We start from the raw sequence: 23,107 nt of genomic DNA on the forward strand, positions 1-23,107 counted from the left end.
ACAAGATGTTTAAATGAAATGTTTGAATAATCTGTGCTTAAATTAATGAATTTGAAATGAATATTGTTCTTACAATGATCCATTTATGTCACAAATCACTATGTGTTTGATTTAACAAGTTAATCATTGTTTACACTCATACACATTACAATATGATACATATTAAGGTTAAAAACATTTTTGTATCTGAAGGAAGGCGTGGCTTTCTGAGGAATGTTTTGGTAAAGCTTTCTGGACACGGCACAATCTGATTTGCAAGAATGGCCAGAAATCATGACAAAGTAGTTGATAAAACAGGAATTACTTCCCGAGTAATTCAGTTTCTAGCGGAGTTCTGAACCAGCCAATTCGGAACAAGCATCCTTGAGACATCTCTTTTGACATACAGTCAAAACCTGTTTGCACGCTGCAAGCTGGCACAGCCAGATGGCTCCCTAAGAGCCACATCCACTTTGGACACAAACAAGCATTCCAGCTACTGTTGTGACCTGGAGATATCTCAAGACTGGACGGGTCGTATCGGAGTTTAATCTATGAAATCCCGGTGCCGTGAGGCCCACTCGAATTCTGACAGTCAGGATCTGCTGGGGGTCTCCGCCAGGGTTTGTAGACACAACAGATTGCGTCTGATGCTGTTTTATTAACCAGGCAATTCACAGCGCGATAAGACCTGCTGCCCTCCCCAGCAATCATTCTGACATTTGAAAGTAATTTCATTCATTGCCTGACTTTCTTTTTTTAAACAAACTCATGACCCACGTTACGGGTAACAGAGGTAGACAGAAGCAGTGAATAATTAATTAAAAAACAGGTATCACCTGCCATTTCTGTTATTCATGAAGGATAAATTTCACCTGAATCCTATGAACCCGAACCTGAACAGGGAGCGACGCATGATGGATCACCACAACCTTTCACGCTCTTACACTTTTAATTTTTATTCACAACACCACGGAGCAACTCTGTGTCCTTGATCAAAGCTCATGTCCAACTCATTTTGCAAAGGCAAGATAACTTTGTGAATATCTCACTTTTGAACCTGTTCATCAGCTCTGCATCATTATGCCTCACTCATTATCACCAAAATAGAAAATGTGGCACAGATAATAGTGAGATTTCAGATGTGAAAAGGAAACTAATCAATGCAAATGCCATCACTACAATGTCTGGCTGCATATCTGCTAATGCTGCAGCAGCTAATTAAAGCTTTAAAGGATTTCACATTTTGTAGATTTTTCTGATATGTACTTTGAACATTCCACGTTAGAGGTTTAATCTGGTTTATACATATCAAATCCTGGCATTTCTGAATATTTTTTGAGTCAGGATTACATTATGTAGCAGCAGTCAGACCCTGACAGATTGAGAGCTTGTCTGACACCTCAACAGTTGTATGTGACAGATCCAGGCTTTAGAGGCAACACATCTTAAAGTGACTGCCCTGACTCAAAAACTGTGCTTATTCAAAGGTACGCAACCTCGACTCTGCTGCTAAATGCCGTTTAGGATGTGTCTTATTATTTCTACGTTGATGATGTTCATTACTTTAAACCTTATTTTATCTTTAAAAATATACAGCCTAAAAATATCTTTGACAGGTTAAAGTCAAGCTGTGGCCCAAAACGATCTCCTAACACAAAGATTTTCAGCTTCTTGATCACGTGACGTGTGACATATGTAGAAGAAGATTGGCTTTAGAGCTGAGATGTTTGTTCTCACGGTGTGGAGGCTCGTTCCGACGCCCACACAGTAAAAAAAAATGCAAATGACGACTTTAGTCGTCATTGGCAGTGAACGGTTGGATTTAAAATGACGACTTTAGTTGTCAATGGCAGTGAATAAGTTAACGAGAAATGATAAATATTAATGAAAAATTACTAGCTTGTGAACTGGAAACACAGGATTTGATAGTAAGCAAGGAAAATGTTAAACACGAACTTTTTAAAGGGACAATGTGTAAATTTTACCGTTCATCTCTGGAAATATCCATTGAAATGTTGTTGAAAATGAATTATATGATTTTAATTTGTTGATAAATATTGGTGGGTTCATGACATATAACCATAAAATTTGGGTCTAAAATACATAGGAGCAGGTCTAAGTCTCTGGGTGACGCCATATTGGATGCCATGTTTCCTTCTACAGGAGCCCGTGAGGACAAAATGCATTTACTGATTTGTAAGAAAAGGTTACAAAACTTTCACCATTCATAAACGTTGTTGTTTTACACATTCACCTCTTTGCTCGTTGGCATTGTTAGAGGAGTCTGATGTTTGTTTCAGTATTTTGCAGACACTTTAATCCAAAGCCTAGGGCATGTTGTGATTTGATGTGCTCATCATTTTGCTTGAGGTTTTGCACCCAAGGATTTTTGACCCCAATGGCTATCTGTTGGTGAGGTCTTAAACACAAAAATACAGCTTACTTGCAATGATTTAGGAATGTATTGCCCCCTATTGCCTATCCCTATAGGGAAATCATACTTTAAAGAAGCAGTTGAAACCTTTTTTTAGACAGAGAATTTGTAGCAGTTGATTTAGTCTGTTTTACTCCTTTTTCCTTCTATTTATTTTTATGTCTGCTATTTTGTGCAAAGCACCCTTTGATATGTGTCACTCCTGAAGGGATGAAAATAAAGCTAGATTATTATGGTATAGTGTCGCAGGTAAAGCACAATTTAATCCTTTAAAATATAATAAAGTTCACTATACTGTCTCCCTTTTATTTAACCTTCATGAGTTTCTGTCATATTGACAGTGATATGGGCTATTTTGATCTGTGTCGCTGTCTCTGTAAAACCTGTCAGCTTTCACTCTCAAAGATAATCATCTTCCTTGGCTACCAACTTCTGCAAGAATTTGTTGTAAGTATGATAGTGAAGGACATTTGATGGAGAGTAAGATGTGGAATTGTTTTTTTCTTCTTCAAACAAAAAAAAAATGTTTTCTAATAAGCACCTTGACACCCTGGGCAGTTCTTGTGCATAAGAGGTGTGACTGTACTGTCAAACACATATTCACCGATTACAAATGACTGCCACTTGAGATGTTTCTTATTAAACGACCATAAGTACTAAGAGACAAGACCCCACGGTTTATTGTAGCAGAGGTACATAGAATAAATCTGAACTGGTCATACAATTGCAACAAAAGCTGTCTTATAGCACAGCAGCAAAAATTTAATGAACATGAATTTAGTGGAATTATGTGGGCGGACTGAGTGGCTGAAAAACAACTGGAATGTGTGAGTGTGTGCAGAACAAAAATCTACAATTAACGCCCAGCAAAAAAAAAAATAACAAAAAAAGCAACTAAAAGGGTAAATAATTACTAGTCACCTCAGTTTTCAGGCTGCAGCCAAAGATTTTAGTTGTGAGTAATGCTTTGGTTCATTTTTGGGTTAGCAGCTCCCTGTTATTGTTTTCTGTCCATGTCAAGAGACTGAAAGGCAATGCAAATTAGGACAAGATGAATTCACTTGCAGAAATCTCAACTAACGTTCACATAAATAAGTTAAGTTTTAAAAACATGATTTATTATTGTTATTTTATATTTCGAACTTTGAAAGGGTTCAGGCTTTCTGCTTCCCTGTGATAACTCATGAGAATGTCTGAAGTTACAATGTGACCTTCCTCACTCTCTCCTTGTTCTGCTCTCCCTACCTATTCCACCTTCCTCAGGATCCACTGATTTCCCTCTTTCCTATTCACTCTCTCTCTTTTTACATTTTTTAATCACAATTTTCTATTTTTTTGCTCATTTAAAGTATATTATTAATCATTTTCTAATTTGTTTTTTATGTTTTTATATTTTTAGTTTGTGTGAAGCGCCTCATGATTTTTATCTTGAGAGCCGCTATAGAAAATATCTTTTCTACTTCTTCTTATGCCTATAGGCAAAAAAAAAAAAAAAAAAAAATTGATCATTTGAAAAAAAGTAAATGTGAACCAGAGATGTGACCCTTAGCAAGAATTGTTTGTTCTGATTTTCTAATTAGTTTGATTTCTAATTTGTAATTATTGTAATTAAAAACAAAGGATTACTGCATTCATTGTATTTCTTTCAATTTCTCAGAAAACACCTCATTTATACATATTTCACTTGCAGCTGTTAGCTGAGACAGTTCTTCCTGTCTTAATAAACCAAAGATAATTTCATTTTTAATTAAAAATGGTTTTCTTTGTTTTATAAACTGACACCCCAGCAAAAAATTTGAAGGCCATAAATAAATGTGAGCTGCCTGCCAGCTTTATTCACACAAACAACCTGGTGCCATTTGTTTGTTAAAGCTAATATTCCAGCAAGGAGCTGGCAGCTGTTACTTGAATGAAAATAATATAAAGTGTAAGAACAGAAGGAAAATAAATATGCTTTACTAAAAATTTCTTTGAGGATATATTAAGACTTTCTTAAGTAATCCATTCTGTTCTCTGTTCTGGTCATTTTACCCTTTGATGCATAATGGTCACTACAGTGGACAGGTACTCAAAATTGTCATTTATTTGTTTTTGCTATTAAGCACAGCTGTTGAAGACTTTATTGCATTTGAGCCCCTCCATTTGGACTTCAGTAAGTCAAGCCACCATATTTCATGTTCAGAATGCACGCTGTCCACTGAGATGGACATGTAATAAATTATTAGTAAATTAACAAAATATTACAAAAATATTTGTTGAAATTTGTTTCATTCACACCCAAAGACCAATGAAAAAATTGTTTAACAAAATCATGGTTGAAGATTTCATAATTCATGCATCAAAGGGTTAATATGAAGTTCTTTGTACAAAATCCCTCTCACATAAAGTGATTTCAGCAGTTTTACTCTTGAAAGTTTCAGTACTCTCCAGAATGAGCCGTTTCAGAGCTCTGTCATGCAGGAGCTGGCCACTCCCACCCACCCCCAGCCAGGCTGCTTTTAGCTGAGAAGCTGCAATTTCTGGGAGGGACACAGAGTAGAGCCACTGCTCTTCCAGTAGCTCTCTCTCTTGAATAAGAGAGGTGGTTCTATTCCAATTTCCCCATTTGTGATGTCACAAATGGAGACTTTCTGAAATGGCGTTTTTAACGCACATTATCCCTAAAACCAAATACTGGCGTACTGACAGAAATGAATTGACATTTTTGTCCTTGTTGAGAAGATCTATAGACAGTAGAGACCTACATATTAGCACAAAAGGATGCAAAAGGTGAGTTTGAGTTTCAAGATAATTTCTGAAATCTTCTCACACCTCACAGAAATAGATTTATTTCCTCAACCAAAACTAGAAATACATCATTTAAAAATATATATATTTTTTCTTTTCTGTTTGCACAATTTTGAGAAGGTTGTGCAAAACTTTGGAAATAAATTTACGTAGGAAAAAAGGTATTAGAAGCCCTGTGTTGCTGAAACAATGAATAGTGACTAACCAGACCTGATTACACGTCAGTAATATCTCTGCAGTCATACATTTTAATCCTTGAATGTCGTTAATAATTACTGGAACATATTTTAATATGCAAAGCCAGTAATTATCTGGGCATCGGTCTTTTGCTTATGTACTTAGCAGATGCTTTTGTCTAAAGCAGCAGACATCTGATCCGTACACATGAAGCAGGAACTATGTGTTCATCTGGACTCACAAACTAAATGGAATTTCATTATTACGGACACCATGGCAGATGGAGTTATGATACATTTAAATTATTTCTCTTTATTTCCTCCCGATGTTCCATTCCCTGTTAGTGAGGTTAATAATATAAGCAGCTCAAGGTTTTCTTTTTTAAAGTGCATTTGTTAGTTTTACAGCTCAAACTACTCCACCCTCCCCTACTTCTTTATAAGAATGTTCCTGTTAATTGAATATTTGCCTTAAGCAATTAAAATAACTGAAATGAGAATAATTGTATTTAGGTAAAATGACTTTGTGCAGCCTAATTAGAAACAGATCATCCTTTTTGGTCTAGTTTAAAGAAGAGGCAGGCAAGGCAATGCAGCTTTATTGATATAGCACATTTCATACACAGAGGCATTTCATTGAGCTTTTCATTAGTAAGAATGGCAAGAACATTAAAATCAACATGACATAAAATAAAATTTAAAAATGAAAAAGAAGCAAAGTTAAAGTTAAAGGGTGGGCAAATACTCTGCAGAAGGTGCTGCATAAGAATATTTATTCAAAGGCTGATGAAAACATGAAGATTTAGAATTTTGACTTAAAAGTTTCTAGAGTTGGGGCATGTTCGATGTCATAAGGCTGACTCTATCTGTGTGCAGCATAGAAGCCAAACACAGCTTCACCCTGTTTGGTTCTACCAGCTGACTATTTCCTAAGGATCTCAGAGCCCTGCTGGGCATATGAACCTATGTATGTATGTCCTTTATTTTTACAGGAACTGTACAACAAAACATTATCACCATAAGCAACAGATACGGTATACATAAGGCTTCTAGCCTGAGGCTAATTTACAGCCCTTGTCCCTGGTTAGGCATTTATATCTAAACAAAATTAAAATAACAGATACATAAATACAATGCAGTTGCAAGTTACACTAATAAAATACATAAAACGACATACAATTATCTAAAAGCTACACGTTCAGATTCAGTTTGAATGTTACAATGTTCACAGTGTTGTTGTTCTTTCAACCAGTGCTTCAGTGTTTTCTGTAAAACACCCCAAGTCTGTCAGTGACTTCAGATCCAGAGGTAATGTATTCCATAAATGTGACCCGTTGGCTGAAAACGATGATTGTCCCAGAGTCATTCTACACCTTTTGACCCTGCAATTCCCACTGAACCCAGCTCTTATTCTCATCCCTACAGTATTGTATTTTTTTTATTAAGTGACAGATTACTTCAGGAGCAAGACTACTGATACATTTGATTATTGTTTTTATAAAAGAAAAATGAAGAAAGTTGTCAAAACTCAGCAAGTGGTATTTCTGGATAATTTGGCAGTGGTGCAACTTTACTGGTTTCTGATCAAAAACCTTGAGGGTTTGCTTGTATAATGACATTACTGGCTGTATAACAGATTTGGAGGCCTGACCCCATATAATTGAACCTCCTGAAGGAGATTTGACATGTATTTTGGCCCCATGCCCTTGAGTGATTTAGAAACTAGTAGAAGTACTTTGAAATTGATTCTGTAGTTTACTACCAGTGTCCAGATTTAAGAACAGGAGTGATGTGCTCTGTTATCTTGGTCCTCTAGCAGCTGCAGTTTCTTCACAGCTTTTTTTTGGGAAGACCAGTCAAAAGACCTCTAAAAGCTGTTCAACTGGATCATAATAGTTTTTTCATTACTCTTCCCAAAGGGGAGATTAGAGATCGGTCTGTAGTTATTCATCACTAAGGGACCTAATTTTCTTTTCTTTAGAAGAGGCTTAACAGTAGCAGTTTTCAGTGATTTAGGAAACATACCTGACATTAAGGAGCAATTAAAGATTTTCAGGAGGTCAGGTTTCAAGCCACTAAATAATTTTTTAAAGAAGATCGTTGGCAGGTTGTTCAGACAGCAGGTTGATGAGTTTAAGGTTTTTACTATGTCCTCCAGTTTTTTTTAGCACCAATCACACTGAAAGCTGGCGTTCTAACCAGATTGTTGCTTTGAAAAAAGATACAAACTCGTTACACTTAGTTTAGTTAAATCAGGGTTTTAACTGTGTTGGGAGATTAGTTAACCTGTGTGGGATGGGCCTGATAAGGAACTTGGATTATGTGAGCAAACAGGCCCTTTCCCGAACTTTCTTGTAGATATTATAACAGAGATAAGGAATACTAACATTTAATTTGCCCTGGAAATATTCACGAGTGACATCGTTCCTGAAATCTCGACCCAATAAATCGCAGATAGTGTCACTATCACTAAGAGGTGTCACTTCTCAGCAGAACACACACCCAAGTGCTAATTCAGATTTTTAAATCCTGTGTGCCAAAGGTTTAGAATGTGTTAGTCCACATCTAACATTGTTTTTTCACACTTAAGAGATGGATAAGTCTGCGACAGCTCTCCATCCTCTTGACCTCCCAAGGGAAACAACACGATACATTTGAGCTCACAACAACAATGGTAGCCAGACAGGACCAAAAACACTGCTTGATTTCATTCCAAACACACCATTTTCCACTATAAACACACTGAGCACACTCAAGCTCGAGTCTTCGTGGATATTTCAGTATAAACAATGGGAAAAAAAACATTTAGTTGAGCTTTTATTTTCTGCTCATCATTTTCAAATTAGTAAATGAATTTCCATTCCAGTTTCAAGGCAAACTGATTAAAGGAGCGATAGAATTATACAGTGAAATACAAAACTAATAATATTAACCTCTTCCTCTCACTGAAAATGTTGTGTAATGTAATATCTGTGTTTCACCTGCGAGAGCATTCCCAGCCGGGATCAATTCTGATGCAAAACAGGAGTGAAAGTGTTCCATACAGCTCATCCCGTGAGGTCACAAAATCACAGGATAATTGCAAAACCACGCGTGATTACAGAAGTCCACATAATAAAAAAGCAAGAAGAAAAACAGCTGCATGTCTCCAAAAAGGGCTGGGGTTTATTTCCTGTTCTGTTTACATTGATTACAGAAGTTTTACAGGAAGTGATGTACTGCATGTGACTTTTATTGTGAACGTTCCAGATATTTTACACTGATTTTGTGTTTGACTTCCTGTCTGGCTAGATTAAAACGGTGGAGTTTGACATGTTTTGGCACGTGAAAACAGACTCGAAACTTAATGATGGCGTCTCTTCACTTCTGGGACACATGAAAAAGGTCACACTGGCTGCCGGTGGAAAGGAACTCGCCCACTATCATGGCGGCTAATTACTGCATAGTACATTTTTACGTCGTTTCACTACGCTTTCTTGTCTAGTGGAAGAAAGGAGTAAGGAAAGTAGTTACTGTTTACACTCAGTAAGTTTGTGAGGTTGCAGTGCCACTGGCAAGCTATTTGCAATTTGACACTGGCAGGCAAAAGCTCTGGAGTTGTTACAAACTGAAGCCAGCAAACAGGACCGACCCAGAAGTTATTTCTTGTACCCCTAAGAAGAGCGCTTTTTTTTGTTTTACTCTAATATCAGGTGAAGAAGGCTATAGGCTAACGTTGAGCCAGCAATGCTAATGAATTAAAAGCAAATAGTTGGCGCTAAAAACATCTCAATCTACTTTATTAACTACCAATAACTCAATATCACAAATGTACGTGTGAAGTGAATGTGAATATCCCGCACTTGTATAGCACCTTTCAGAGTCAGAGGACTTCAAAGTGCTTTACACTGATGTGCATCACTCATCCATTCACACAGTCACATTTACACTCTGAGGATGATGAGCTACATTGTAACCACAGCTGCCCTGGAGCGCACTACCAGAGGTGTGGCTGCCAAGCCACTTCTGGCCCCTCCAACCACCAGCAGCAGGCAAGGCAGGTTAAGTGTCTTCCTCAAGGACAAGTGAACCGGGATCAGTCCTACAACCCTCCAATTTTAGCCAATAGGCCCCTCTTATAAAAGACCGTTTGCTGCACACCCAGAAGCAGACTGGCAAATTTATAAACAATCTAGAAAACAACTGAAGACGTATTTAGCAGCCAGATGGGTCATTTATTCCTTAGAGTGGCCTCAAGGAAAACTGAATAGAGAGCCATTATAGCCTCTGAGATGCTGTCAATCATGCAGAAAAACAGAAAAATAAATATTGATCAATTATAGCACAGAAACTGGCCTCATTCTGCAGTTCTGACATGCCCAATTCGCACAGCCTCCCCTCTCCTTCCAGCCTTTATTATCTGGTCCAGGGAGGGTCGAGGCTTCTCCAGTGTACTTAGAAAGCTGCTTTGAACTCCAGCCAAACAACTTCATACTTCTTTTTAATGAAAGTGGCCTTAGCAAAATAGCATTCACACAACTTTTTAATCTTTCATCTGTTTATGAAAAATTATAATTTAATGACTTAATTTTTTCTGATGTTAATCTAATTCTGTTTTGAGAGCATTTTGATTTTATGATGTTAATCTGTTTATGATTTTATGACTTAGTTTTATTTTGCTTTGATCAAGATGAAGTGCTACATAAATAAAATTTACTTACTTACTGACTTTGTTGACCCAAGTTGATTTTAACTCTGAGAATGGAAAGCCACGTCCACTTTTTTCCCCATTTTGAGCTTTGAGCTTGCTTCTTGGAAATAAGATCTGGTGCTAAAGCTCTCTCTCTCTCTCTCTCTCTCTCTCTCTCTCTCTCTCTCTCTCTCTCTCTCTCTCTCTCTCTCTCTCTCTCTCTCTCTCATGTCCATTAATTGTTCTTGTTATTTTCAATTGAAGGAAATGATGAAGTTGCAAAACAATGCACTCAACAAAAGTATTAAGGCAACAATTTTGTACTTGCCCTCATTATATAGAATAGAATAGACTTTAGTAATCCTACTGTGGGGAAATCCACTTGCTACAGCAGCACATACACTTGAAGAATAGGCAGAAGAAGATAATAACAAGATTATAGGTAAACATACAAACACAATAAGCAATTATTGTAACCTTCAACCACTAAAGACAACAAATAAAAAGAAAACTTGGGGTTCCAGAATTATGCAGCATAAGAGACACATACATACTAATGCACATCAGGTGTCGCACAAGTATTGAACAGATACTGAATATTGCATTGATGTTATTGTGTACCAGGATAATGTCAGTACCAGTTAAACTGAGGAGTTATACACTCTTACTGCAGAGGGGATGAATGATCTACGGTAGCATTCTGTTTTACATCTGGGATGTCTCAGTCTGCCACTGAAGGAGCTGTCCATGGTCTCCACAGTGGAATGCAGTGGGTGGGAGGGGTTTTCCAAGATGCAGGTAATTTTCACTAGCATCCTCCTTTTGCACATCTCCTCAACTGAATCTATTTCGCAGCCCAGAACCGAGCTAGCTTTGTTGACTAGCTTGTTCAACAATTTAAGGGCTGAACTCGAAGATCTGAGACTTGTTAAAAACCAAAAGCTGAAGCCCTTTGAGTGTCTGGTGTGACCCCTATTTGATCAGGCTATTTTATCGTTTGTGTCCAATCACCGGACCAGACCTACAAAAAGTCCCAGACTTTCTAAAATAGTAGATGCCTCATTAAAAACGGACTGCAAACCATGCAGGTTTAATTTTTACTCAGTCAGAGGAAAAATCACCAGGACGCTGCGCCACATCTTCTCCTGCCTTCTCCCTGTTTGAAGCCTGCTTTTTCCAGTCAATGAACCACTCTGACTTCTAGTGGTCATTTCTTATAACCTTTTGAATGCGTTTTCATGGCTCATAAACACATACATGTCTAAATAAACTCATTTAGATCATTAAACAATTAAATGTATGTCTATCTTTTATAACTACAGGATCTTGAGATACTCTATTTTACAAAGAAAAGCTTAATTGTCCATTCAACAGAAGTTCAGACTAAATCCAAAGGAAATTTAGATTTCCCACCTTCCACACAGCATTCAAACACACCATGCATGCACAAATCAGTCAGGTGAGAAAAGAGTCTCAAAGGATTTTTGTACTACTGATCTGATCTGTGTGTTTGTGTGTGTGTGTGTGTGTGTGTGTGTGTGTGTGTTCAATAACTTCTATGAGCTGAAGTTACACATGAAAATATAAACACAAGTTACAATCGAGAGTTACACATGCATAGATCTATTTACACACACAGATCTAGACACATACACGCACACACACACACACACACACACACACACACACACACACACACACACACACACACACACACACACACACACACACACACACACACACACACACACACACACACACACACACACACACACACACACACACACACACACAAGGCATATCTACAGTATCTATCTATCATCTATCTATCTACACACACACACACAAAAGGCATATCTACAGTATCTATCTATCATCTCTCTATCATCTCTCTATCTCTCTATCTATCTATCTATCTATCTATCTATCTATCTATCTATCTATCTATCTATCTATCTATCTATCTATCTATCTATCTATCTATCTATCTATCTATCTATCTATCTATCTATCTATCTATCTATCTATCTATCTATCTATCTATCTATCTATCTATCTATCTATCTATCTATCTATCTATCTATCTATCTATCTATCTATCTATCTATCGTTCTTTGGTCCTGATGTGGACAACTGGTACAAATGTATTTATAGAATCTCACTCTTTTCGGAGAAAAGAAAATGTAATTTTTCCAACAGTACTTCCGGTCACTCTCTTCTTTTGTTTTGAAAGAATAAACCGGATGTAGATTTGGTCCTTTTCATTCCAGTGCAACGTCACGCGCAGAAGGTCTTCAAATCAAACCTGTTTCGTTTGAAGTTTTTATACATCTAAGTAGGTCAGTGCACTGTAGCATGTCTTCACACCGTAGCGTGCTTTTGTTTTTAGCGGAGTCCGTTAATATTTAACTCCACTAGCGTGTAAATACACTTTAATAGCGCTGTGAATAGAGGCCGCCGTTACTCCGCGACTGTTTTCACGTAAATAACTTACAGCAACTTTGCCTTATCAAGTTTTATCAGCTCATGCATTAATTTATGAGGACATTTTTCATAATGAGACGTTATTGTTGAAGTACCAGCATAGAAACGGGGTAAAGGGCCATTATTATATGCGGAGAAACCCGTTATCTTTCATCCCGTTATTCAGAATTAAATGGAGCGTCACTATAACCCAGTAGCCTAGGCCAGAAAGAAAAGCACAGGCAGATGTAATTTGAGTTAATTTTAACTAGCTTTTTATTATAACATGTTGTATCAAAGCATTTATTTCAACAAAATATTTTTTTTTATCAAACTGAACTGTTGCAGCAATGTTGGTGGAGCACGCCAAACCCAAGTTTGACACATCTCAGGTCTCTGAGTTGGTGAAGAGGCTCTTCAGCCTGACAGTGACCCCAAAAGATATTCGGCCTCTGCCCAGCTACGATGATCAGAACTTCTATGTGGCGCCTGCTGAGGGTGGCGAGTTCATCCTAAAGATCCTGAACACAGAGGACAGCAAGAACCCCAGCATGATCGAGGTCCAGACGTACGCCATGACCTTCCTCCACCAGAATGGACTTCCTGCTCAAACAGCCATTCCCAACAACTCAGGACAGCTGATGAGTCTGGAAGAAATGGGTATGAGCTTTGTTTTTGATTTTCACTGGATTTGAGTCTCAGTCTGCAACGAGCTGCATCAAGAAACCAGATAAAATCACATCAATTAAGTGTGGGGTTCTGCTTAAAAGCAACCTAGAAATACTTTTTATACTTTAAAAATAGGCTAAATCATCCAAATATGCTAAATATTAAAACTATGATTAATAAGAGCATTTTTAGCAGTGATGCCAAAATACAATAAATAATCTGTTACTGTAACCTCATCACCTTTAAAACACGTGGCAAGACATAATTAAACTATGTCACACCTTGATCCCTATTTTTACATCTACCAACAGCTGTTAGACTACTGTTGACAGATCTGTAGGGTACCGCATGTATCACACCTCATGAGTTCCTGCTGTAGGTTTCTGGTTTTAAATTAGCAATTTGTCTGAGCTAGATGGTATAAAAAAGAGTAACAGCTTAGATGACAAGTAGAGGAGATGGACTCATGCATCCATCTTCAGGGTGAAAATGTAAATCTGCACAGCAGCAGCGTGTCTCAGGTTCACATCCTCAGTGGGATTATTACGGTGGCCTTGAGCGAGACCAGACAAGATTCACGACTCATCACGAGGCTTAAGATTCAGGAAAATTAGAGTAAGAGTTTTTTACCTTTGACAGATTGCGGGTACGGCAGTCAGAAGTACCTCGTGCGGCTGTTGACTTATTTACCAGGAGTGACCATTTCGAAGGTTCCTTTAACACCAGAGTTATTATATGAGACAGGCAAGATGGCCGCTAGAATGGATGAGGTACTTCAGAAGGTATGATAGTAAAACATTTATTCACTTTACATTATCTTAGAAATATCTATGCAATGACACGTTCATATTCCTTCATTTTTCATTTCTGTTCTCCCAGATGGAACACCGTCATCTCGGCGTTCTGCTGAGGGAGGAGTTCATGTGGAGTCTGTCGAATCTTGTCCTCCTGGAAGCGTACTTAAACGTTTTAGATGGAGATCCCCTCCAGGAGGTTGTGAAGTCGGTCATTCATCATTACAAGACATTTGTACAACCTAAACGCTCCAGCTTCCGCAAGTGTGAGTTTGACTTTAATTTCATCTAATTTTTAAACTTTCTTTAGATATTTGTTGTTTTTATTTGCATTTATGTACAAACTAGAAAACTGGTCACATAACTAGAGTGTCTAGGATGCAGTTTTATCTTTTTTGTGCTTTTCTCTTTCTTTAAGGCATTAATCATGGCGACTTCAATGACTTAAACGTGCTCGTGCAACCTGATGACAATGGCGGCTACAAGATTTCCGGCATCCTTGACTTTGCGGACATGAACAGCGGCTACTACATCCACGAACTCGCTATCGCCCTAATGTACATGATGTTAGAGCATCCTAACCCCATTGAGGTGGGTGGGCCTGTCCTGGCTGGGTTTGAAAGCATCCTCCCACTCAGTGAGGTTGAGAGAGAATGCCTTTACTTGCTGGTACTGTCTCGCTTCTGCCAGAGTTTGGTCATAGCTCGGTATTCCGTGGCGTTGCACCCAGAGAACGCGGAGTACCTGATGATTTCAAGCAAGAAAGGGGTCAAGATTCTCCAGGATCTTTGGAAGCTTGGGAAAGAGCAGGTGGAGAAGGTGTGGTTTACTAGTGCTGCTCAGTTTGATGACAGAAAGTGAGAAATACTTTATATAGGAAAATCTCCAATTTACACAAATCATTCAGTGTGTTTACATGCAAATCTAAATGAATCTAGGTCCATCTAACATAATAGGCTGGGGCTGTAACCTAGCTTACATTTACTTTGGAAAACCAAACTCTCAAATGAAGTATGTACGTCACCATAGGTGTCAACATGTGCACTTTTTGCATTCTTTCAGTTAGCATATAGCAACACAGATAGTAAACAAATGCAGGTGGAGGTGAAGCAGATGGAGTAAAAACAGGATGTGCACAATGGCCAAAGGTATTTACAACAACAACAACGGGGCAGCACAGCTTATTTGGCTAGTACTGTACTGTTTTGGTGTTACACATGTTACTTTGTGGCGACGTTATCAGAAGACTTCTTCTGTGGTCTCGTCTCTTCCGAAAGTTACCGGTATCAGCTCGACTGGGCCGTGTAGATGCAGATGAAGTGGGGTTCCTACCGCATCATCTGGATGCTTCAGCATTGTTTTAACCATTTCGCCTTCACTGACTGACGTGTTTACAGGAAAACTGATGTGAGTCCATTTAGGGCAATAGTTCGGTTTTCTGATGCACACAAAACACACTGATTGTTTTGTCTTAATGAATGGGGTGTGATATGTTAGATAACTCATGATTCAATTTTGATTCAGGGTCCTTTGACTTCATTATGAAATAATTATCATGATTACCACAATTTTTAATGCATTTTTTTCATCGTTAAGGTTTTTTTCTCATGTCATAGATTTTTCATACTTTCATATTACATAATTAAGCACAAATTATTCAAGTTACCATATACCTCTTACTCCACCATCTTCTTCATCTCAGACTGAACATATATCCCAAATACTTTTGCCTGAAATCTACAGGATACATGTCAATAGTGAAAATGAAAGTAAACATGGGTTGTCAGTCTTGCTTTTGTGAATAGTGTCAGCTGAGACAGCAAACACCTTTTGGAGCGGCTTGTGAGAAAACGTAAGTAGCGTTGTTTCAATTGGCAAATAAAACAAGTTATGCTCAAGCTAAAAGGAAGTCCATGACAGTGTGGAGATGGCCCCCACTCCCACTTTATACAGCCATCGCGTAATCTTTAGTGAAAAACACATGATCGCGTCACATTATCGTCACAGGCTCGCTGGTGCTGCCTTAGCTTTGCAGCAAAGTGCTGCCATAGATTTATGAAAAAGGCCGGAGTTGCGGGCACGCTTATTTATTTCTTCCTGGATTGTTGGCTGCTTAGGAGCAACAACCACTGGCTTCTTCTTTTCATCTAAACTGGGACAGAAGCGTGAAAGGTGCTGTCGCACGTTGATTGTGTTGTTTCCTTTAACTTTCCTTTAATCCACCTAAAGAGTACGCTTCACGCTCAGTGGCTAAAGCCATTGCACTTTGTTTGTCCGTCCCTTAAAATGTCCGGGCAGCAGGTGTAACATTTATGTTCCTGCCGCGCTTTGCGGCTGTTTTGGGGCATTTATTTATAATTGTTTACGAATGTTTACAAATTGATGTAGAATCAGCATGTGTCACGCAGCAATACATCAATGAAATGGTGAATCGGCACACCGCTACTTGTGTTTTCTCAGTGTAATCTTTACATTTAGACACTTTAAATTAGGAATTAATTATTGTGCCTTAAAGGTGTGGAACATTGAAAAAAGATTTCTAAAATCTTATTTTTGATTATAATCAGTAACTCTGAGTTTTTCATGTAGGCTGAACATGAAAATAGTCTCCTACACCTATCTCTTGCAAGAGCTTGTAACAGAAGACAGATGTGAAACTCTAAGATTTGAAAATCCTGACAGACCTACATCACACTGTCTCTTAACATTCATGGACTCACCCATCTTGACTCACGACGGGGAAGCTGTTGTTGGTTTAGTGTCCAGGAAACAGCAGAAGACGTCTCAGCTACTAGATGCTAAATATTAGCATTAGCAACTTCAACACATGGCAGAGCTCTTCCAGGCTTGTGTTATTTGTGGAGATAAAATATCAGCATTGCAATTCAGTGGTAGAGTTGTGTTGCTGTTATCCAATCAGAGGCGATGTTCAAATATCAGGAAATAAGACTCCAAAACTGGCTCACCTGTGATGTGGCTCACTTCTAATTCCTGGAAATTGTGCACCAGTGTTTTTTGCACTGTTATCCAAGATGGCGCCAGTGTTGCCGGCTTGCCGTCTGTCAGCTCCTCTACTTTTTGTATTTTAATTGTTTTTAGCCTATGTGTTACAACCCGCTCATCCGAGATTGGTGTATGATCATCATACGCTATTTAAAATAGGTTTTTCGGTTAGATTTTTACCACCCGAAGCTGTTGAGCAGCGGAATACTTCCTCCCCCCTCTACCTGCATGGCCTTTCGGCGTGCTGGGAAACACCGCCTTTTACGCACTCTGCTAGGAGGAAACGTAGGAGGAGAGGCTGTCGGGGTGGACGGCTCGTCAAGCTGAAAGCATTGAAGCTTGCCTTTTCTAGTGGTTCGTGAGTAGTCTTGTGTTCTTCCACTCGGTTCCTCGGTGCCTAGCTCGTTCCTGTTGCTGGCAATTCATGGGAGTATGGTAAGCGCTCCCCACCCTTTCAGAGATTGTCGGAGATGAGCCGATCTGAGGAATCTCCGATCATTGACTAGAGCTTCTTCCACCATCAGCAGCTCTGAAGTGTCCTTAAGGTGGGGCCTGGTCAATTCTAGGTCTGTGGCTAACAAAACATTCTTTGTGAATGAATTTTTTACAGCACATGTTCTCGACATTGTCTGTGTGACAGAGTCATGGATTCTTCCTGGTGAGTCCGCTGTTTTTAGTGAACTGATCCCAGCTGACTATGCTTTTATTAATGTTCCGAGGACCACTAAACGTGTCGGTGGATTGGTGGTTATTTCTAAAGCTAATCTGAAGATGAAACATTTGCAGTCCTGGTCTCCTAATACCAGTTTTGAACTGTACTTATTCGAACTTGGTCATCCACAACCGCAACCAATCCTCTGTGTTGTAGTATATAGACCCCCGAAATACAACAAGGATTTTTTGCCGGAGTTTTCAGAAGTCCCTAGCAAACTGGGCTGCTAGATACGAGCGGATATTGTTACTGGGAGACTTTAATATTCATATCTGCTGCCCCGGAAAACCTTTAGTCTCTGATTTGATCAACCTTTTGAACTCTTTGTCTTTTACGCAGTGGGTTAATGGGGCCACACAGGAATGTGGCCACACACTGGATCTTGTGTTATTACTGGGGTGTTCAGTAGATAATCTGACTATTAAGGATGCACTTTTTTCAGACCATAATTCAATATTATTTGAGACTACTCTGCATAGCAATTTGCTGGCACCTGTTGCCCCCAGTAGGTAGAGTTGTCATGTGAACTCTGACACTGCAACTCATTTCACTTTGCTGTTTGAACAAGCCTTCTTTGATTTATCAGACAAGTCCTCACTGGATGGATTGCTTACTTGTTTTAATGAGACCTGTGAGGATATCCTTAACACTGTTGCGCCATTAAGGTCCAGGAGGGGAAAGCGTACGGTGAATTTATGGTCAACGGACGCTACTCGTGCCGCAAGAAGGACATGTAGAAGATATGAGAGACAGTGGTAGAAGGATAATATGCATGTTTCCCTAATTGCTGTACGTGAGAGTTGGAAATCATACCAAGAGGCAGTTAGATCTGCGAAATTTGCATATTATTCCAATCTCATTTCTTTAAACTCAAACAACCGCAGAGCACTTTATACAGCAATTAACTCAGTTCTGAAATTAAATGATCATCATGTGGTGCAGGCTTCAGCTAAAATGTGTGATGAGTTTCGTGACTTTTTTATAGAGAAAGTTGCTGCGCTCCGGGCTACCATGTCTATGGCACCGGTATGTGGCCGTTCTGTTACTGCCATCAGAGGTTTGGTAGCATTTCAACAAATTAGTCTAGATGATTTGATCAAGATCGCTGGGAAGGCTAAGTCGAGCGGCTCGCCGGATGAAGTGATGCCAACGCGCCTCTTTAAAGAAGTCTTTCCAGTAGTCGCCCCTTTAATATTGCACATAATTAACACGAGTCTCAGTTCTGGTATAGTCCCTGACGATTTCAAAAAGGCGGTTATTCAACCTTTGCTCAAAAAGCCTGGACTGGATGCTTCGCTGGCTGCAAACTAAAGGCTCATTTCGAAACTTCCATTCTTAAGTAAGGTACTAGAGAAATGTGTTTACCACCAGCTCTTGGTTTTTATGGATGAGAATGCCATTTTTGAGACTTTCCAGTCTGGCTACAGAGCTCAACACAGCATGGAGACTGCACTGGTTAGAGTGCTCAGTGACATTTATCTAGCGACTGATAGCAGTAATTCAGTGTTGTTACTTCTGCTGGACCTCACGGCTGCCTTTGACACGACAGATCATGAAGTGCTGCTTCACCGTCTACATCATTATGTCGGGATTTCACGGTTAGCCCTGGAATGGTTTAGATCATACCTGACACATAGGAAAATGTGTTTTAGGATGGGAAGTTATTTCTCAGAGTACTCTGTTCTACCATGGGGGGTACCACAGGGCTCGATATTGGGACCTTTGTTGTTTTCTGTTTACATTCTGCCCTTAGGTGACATCTGTCGTAAGCTTGGAGTTCAATTCCACCTATATGCTGACGATTGTCAGCTGTACCTGCCTCTAAACACGTCAAGTGGTCTCTCTATTTCTATTCTTACTAACTGTTTGAGGGAGATCAAGACCTGGATGAGTGAACATTTTCTGAGCCTAAATGATCACAAAACAGAGGCTATATTGTTTGCTCCAAGCATACATTCTGACTCTTCCCTAACTGTGGGTCATTTAATGGCCAGCTGACTACATCGGTGACTAATATTGGTGTTAAACTGGATAGCGCCCTTAGTTTTGATAACCACATCAATGGAGTGATCTCCTCCTCCTTTTTCCACCTTTATCAGTTGGTAAAGATCAAACCAGTTTTGTCACGTTATGATCTTGAGATGGTAGTCCATGCTTTTATTACGGTGCGATTGGACTACTGCAACTCTGTTTTATTCGGTGTGAGCAATGGCTCAATAGCCAGGTTGCAAATAGTGCAGAATGCTGCTGCCAGATTTTTAGAGGGCAGGCGCAAGTATGAGCACATAAGTCCTGTCCTGGCTGCGCTTCATTGGCTGCCCATTGATGTCAGGATTTGTTTTAAAATACTCTTACTGGTTTTTAAAACGTTAAATGGTTTGGCCCCTCCTTACTTGGTGTCACTGCTTCAACCGTACACCCCTGCATGGTCACTCCGCTCGAAGAACCTCATGCTCCTCTCGGTCCCAAGAACGCGCCTAAAGACACGTGGTGATAGGGCCTTTGCTGTGGCAGGTCCTAAGCTTTGGAACGAGCTTCCTCTCAGCATAAGGGCCTAAGGCAAGGCTAAAAACCTACTTTTATGATCTGTCTTTTAATCTTTCTAACTAGTTTTATTGTTTTACTTATAGCAATCTGTGTACTCACTGTATTTTTTATCTGTATCTTGTGATACAATGTTTTTATTTTCTGGACTTAATGTTTTATGTTTTTACTTGATCAGTGTAGCGCCTTGGTGAAATATTTTTGCCTATACAAATATGCGATTTACAAATGAAGTTGAGTTGAGTTTTGCCTCCCTAAGTACGACTTACACGGCATTTATTCCAAATAGAGACCACTTCAAATGTATTGAAGAAACAAATGTTCCACACCTTTAAATCAACTCTAGAATTTCATGATTTTCTCTTCTACTGGTTAAAATGGAGTTACAACTGTTGCAAACAACCTTGTAGCAGCCTTTTGTAGCTAGCGCTAACATTGCCTATGCTAACAATGAGCTAATGCTAACACAAGCCAACTGATTCTAAAGTAATAAGATCCAAACAGTTGGAAAAAAAATTGTATTATGTACAAGTCCAGTAGCAACAAAACCAGGTCACCATCAGTTTGTGATTTGTAGCCTTCTTTAACGAGTGTAGCTTACGCTGATGTTCAGACTGGTTTTATCTCTTTGCTTTGCCGCCAAAGACATTACTTTCTTACTTGTACTTCCATGCTCTGCTATTATACTAACAAACAAGTAAAATTCTTCCTCTTGTGCTTTTTTTTTGACGATGGGCGGACTGAAAAAGCTAACTGCTTGCTTGTATATTAGCTATAAGCAGAATACACAGCAAAAGAAAACCCTAAAAACTGTTAAGTGTGGTTTCTGTTCAGCAGAGGGCTGCAGAATGCCGTCCGATCTGAAGTTGGTAAAGTTTCTACCCACTGAAACCCATGTGAAAGCAATGCCTTAAAGTGTTAAAAACTCTTTAGTGTTGTTTTATTTGTTTAGTTGTTATTGAAGAGGAACTGATTAATTGGTCTAAGCATTAATTAGAAATTTACAGCATTAAGAGGAAATAAATCTGTAAATAACATTACGACTGACATTTATAGCAAATAAAGTATACTAGTTCTGTTCTTTTAATTAAAAATTTTTTGGTTTTAATTTATTAGTTTAAGTAGATAAATTTAGAGTTTTTTCAAACTATCGAAGTTTAACCCGTAGAGGTCCCTGGTAAATGATTTTTGTGTGCAAGGGTCCCCAGTGTAGCTTTTGTAAAGAACTTCCAAGGAAAAATGTTATGTGAAGGAAGTGCATACTGTTGTATCTAATAATAGGCCCAAGTATTTGATAAAAGAGGAAGACATTTTGAACACTCACACAATGATACTCCATTGACATAATAAGGAGCAATCAAGTGAGTCTAAACTGCCTTTAAAGGAACAAAGTAGTGATGATTAACATGAGTCTAAAGTAAAAAGACGAAGCAGTGAATGCATCATGCTGTGTGTGTGTGATGGAGCATCTACTCAAAACATCAAATCAATAAGCTTTTATTACGAACCAATCAAGAGTCTTTTTTCATGTTTAACCTGGTTTCCCTCTCATGAAGAGTCTGATTATAACAACATAAGACATCCACGGTTACCTCATCTGGGTTCAGTTCTCAAGACTTGGATCACTTTTATACTGTTCATCATTTCTTGTTTTTAGACACAGAAGGATATTTTTGTTCTGCTTTTAGACTGTGTGCCAGCTGTGTCATGATGTTTGTTCTGAAGTCCAATACAATCTGACTTATTCAAGGGATAATTAATCAATATTATTAATCTAGGGAAAATACTCATGTATTTGTAGTAATCAGGACCATTCAAGTACATAATTTTGTGTCTTGCATTTGTGCTTATTAAGAAAAATTATTCATTTTTCTAATAATATACTTGATTTGGATTTACTACAGAAAAGTGTATGCAGATTTAAACATGAAATTATGAATAAATTACAATTGTGTTGCTGTATATGTTTATATAAAACTCTTTCAGCGTTTGAACAGGAAGTAATTTTAATGTCACAAATTTATAGAAACTGCTTTTGACATTCTAGATTTATTTAATCTGTTGATGGATCCATGTTGAAACAATGGTGTGATTCAGCCCCCCTCTGGAGGTGAGATGCTGCATCCGAAGACGGGCAAAAATGATCCTTAAATAACATATTGTAAAACCTGTTTTGACATAAAGTGTTTCATTAAAAGTGGCTAAATATGATACTGAGAGAAAAAGCTGATTTAAGGGTGTTGTTATTTTACTTACTGTGATGTACGTTCTATCTATTTTTTTAATTAGCATCACTGAAAAAAACAAACAAAAAAGAGAGTAAAAACTACTTTTGCTGGTATTGAATCCAATAGTTGACACTGCTGCTGAAGTTATCACCAGATGTTCACAAGCTTGTGTTTATTTGGCTTCCTGTTACTCTTCTTTCTAATTTAGATTTGAATACACTGATGTAAAACAAACTCATCTTTTCAATTTAACTTTCTTCTAAGCTTTTCGTCCCTTTAAGAAACCCAGTAATGTGAAAATACCACAGAATTATCATGAAGTGGTGGTGGTTGCAACAGGACCCCACAGGCGAACACAAACAGGAGGCGGACTGGCCAGCCAAAGAGCTGTTTAATATGAATAAAGGTAGGTAGGATGATACAAACAGAGGGTTTAAATATGAGGGTAATAAGGTATCAGGTGCCTCTATGTTTTGCTTCTGTTGTCCTTGCTAAACTGGATAAATCACATTTACAACTCTAGAAATGTGTGGTTTAGCTGCTTTCCTGGCATAACTGTCCTAAAGAAAAAAATTCTGAAACACAAGAGAAAACAGATCCATCGGCAAACAGCCGTCAGTGCAGGTTTGTAACTTATCTACATTTC

General features: G+C 38.6%; 1 protein-coding gene across 4 annotated transcripts in view; it reads left to right on the plus strand.

The window, feature by feature from the left end:
- The window catches only part of hykk.2 (hydroxylysine kinase, tandem duplicate 2), a 68,154-nt gene extending 45,691 nt beyond the window's left edge, over positions 1-22,463 (plus strand). For 3 of the 4 annotated variants that reach the window (XM_070554193.1, XM_070554192.1, XM_054752267.2), the window contains 4 exons: positions 12,860-13,171; positions 13,820-13,962; positions 14,060-14,240; positions 14,393-22,463. In XM_070554193.1, coding sequence (XP_070410294.1) covers positions 12,862-13,171; positions 13,820-13,962; positions 14,060-14,240; positions 14,393-14,835 — 1,077 coding nt within the window. In that variant the 5' untranslated portion in view covers positions 12,860-12,861 and the 3' untranslated portion in view covers positions 14,836-22,463. Of the gene's footprint in view, positions 1-12,163; positions 12,388-12,859; positions 13,172-13,819; positions 13,963-14,059; positions 14,241-14,392 lie in introns of those variants that run through there. The other variant, XM_070554194.1, reaches the window with a different exon arrangement.
- The last annotated feature ends 644 nt before the right edge of the window (positions 22,464-23,107 follow it).

The sequence above is a fragment of the Nothobranchius furzeri genome, chromosome 8 (genome assembly GCF_043380555.1).
Source record: "Nothobranchius furzeri strain GRZ-AD chromosome 8, NfurGRZ-RIMD1, whole genome shotgun sequence".
In the NCBI taxonomy this organism is placed as follows: domain Eukaryota; kingdom Metazoa; phylum Chordata; class Actinopteri; order Cyprinodontiformes; family Nothobranchiidae; genus Nothobranchius; species Nothobranchius furzeri.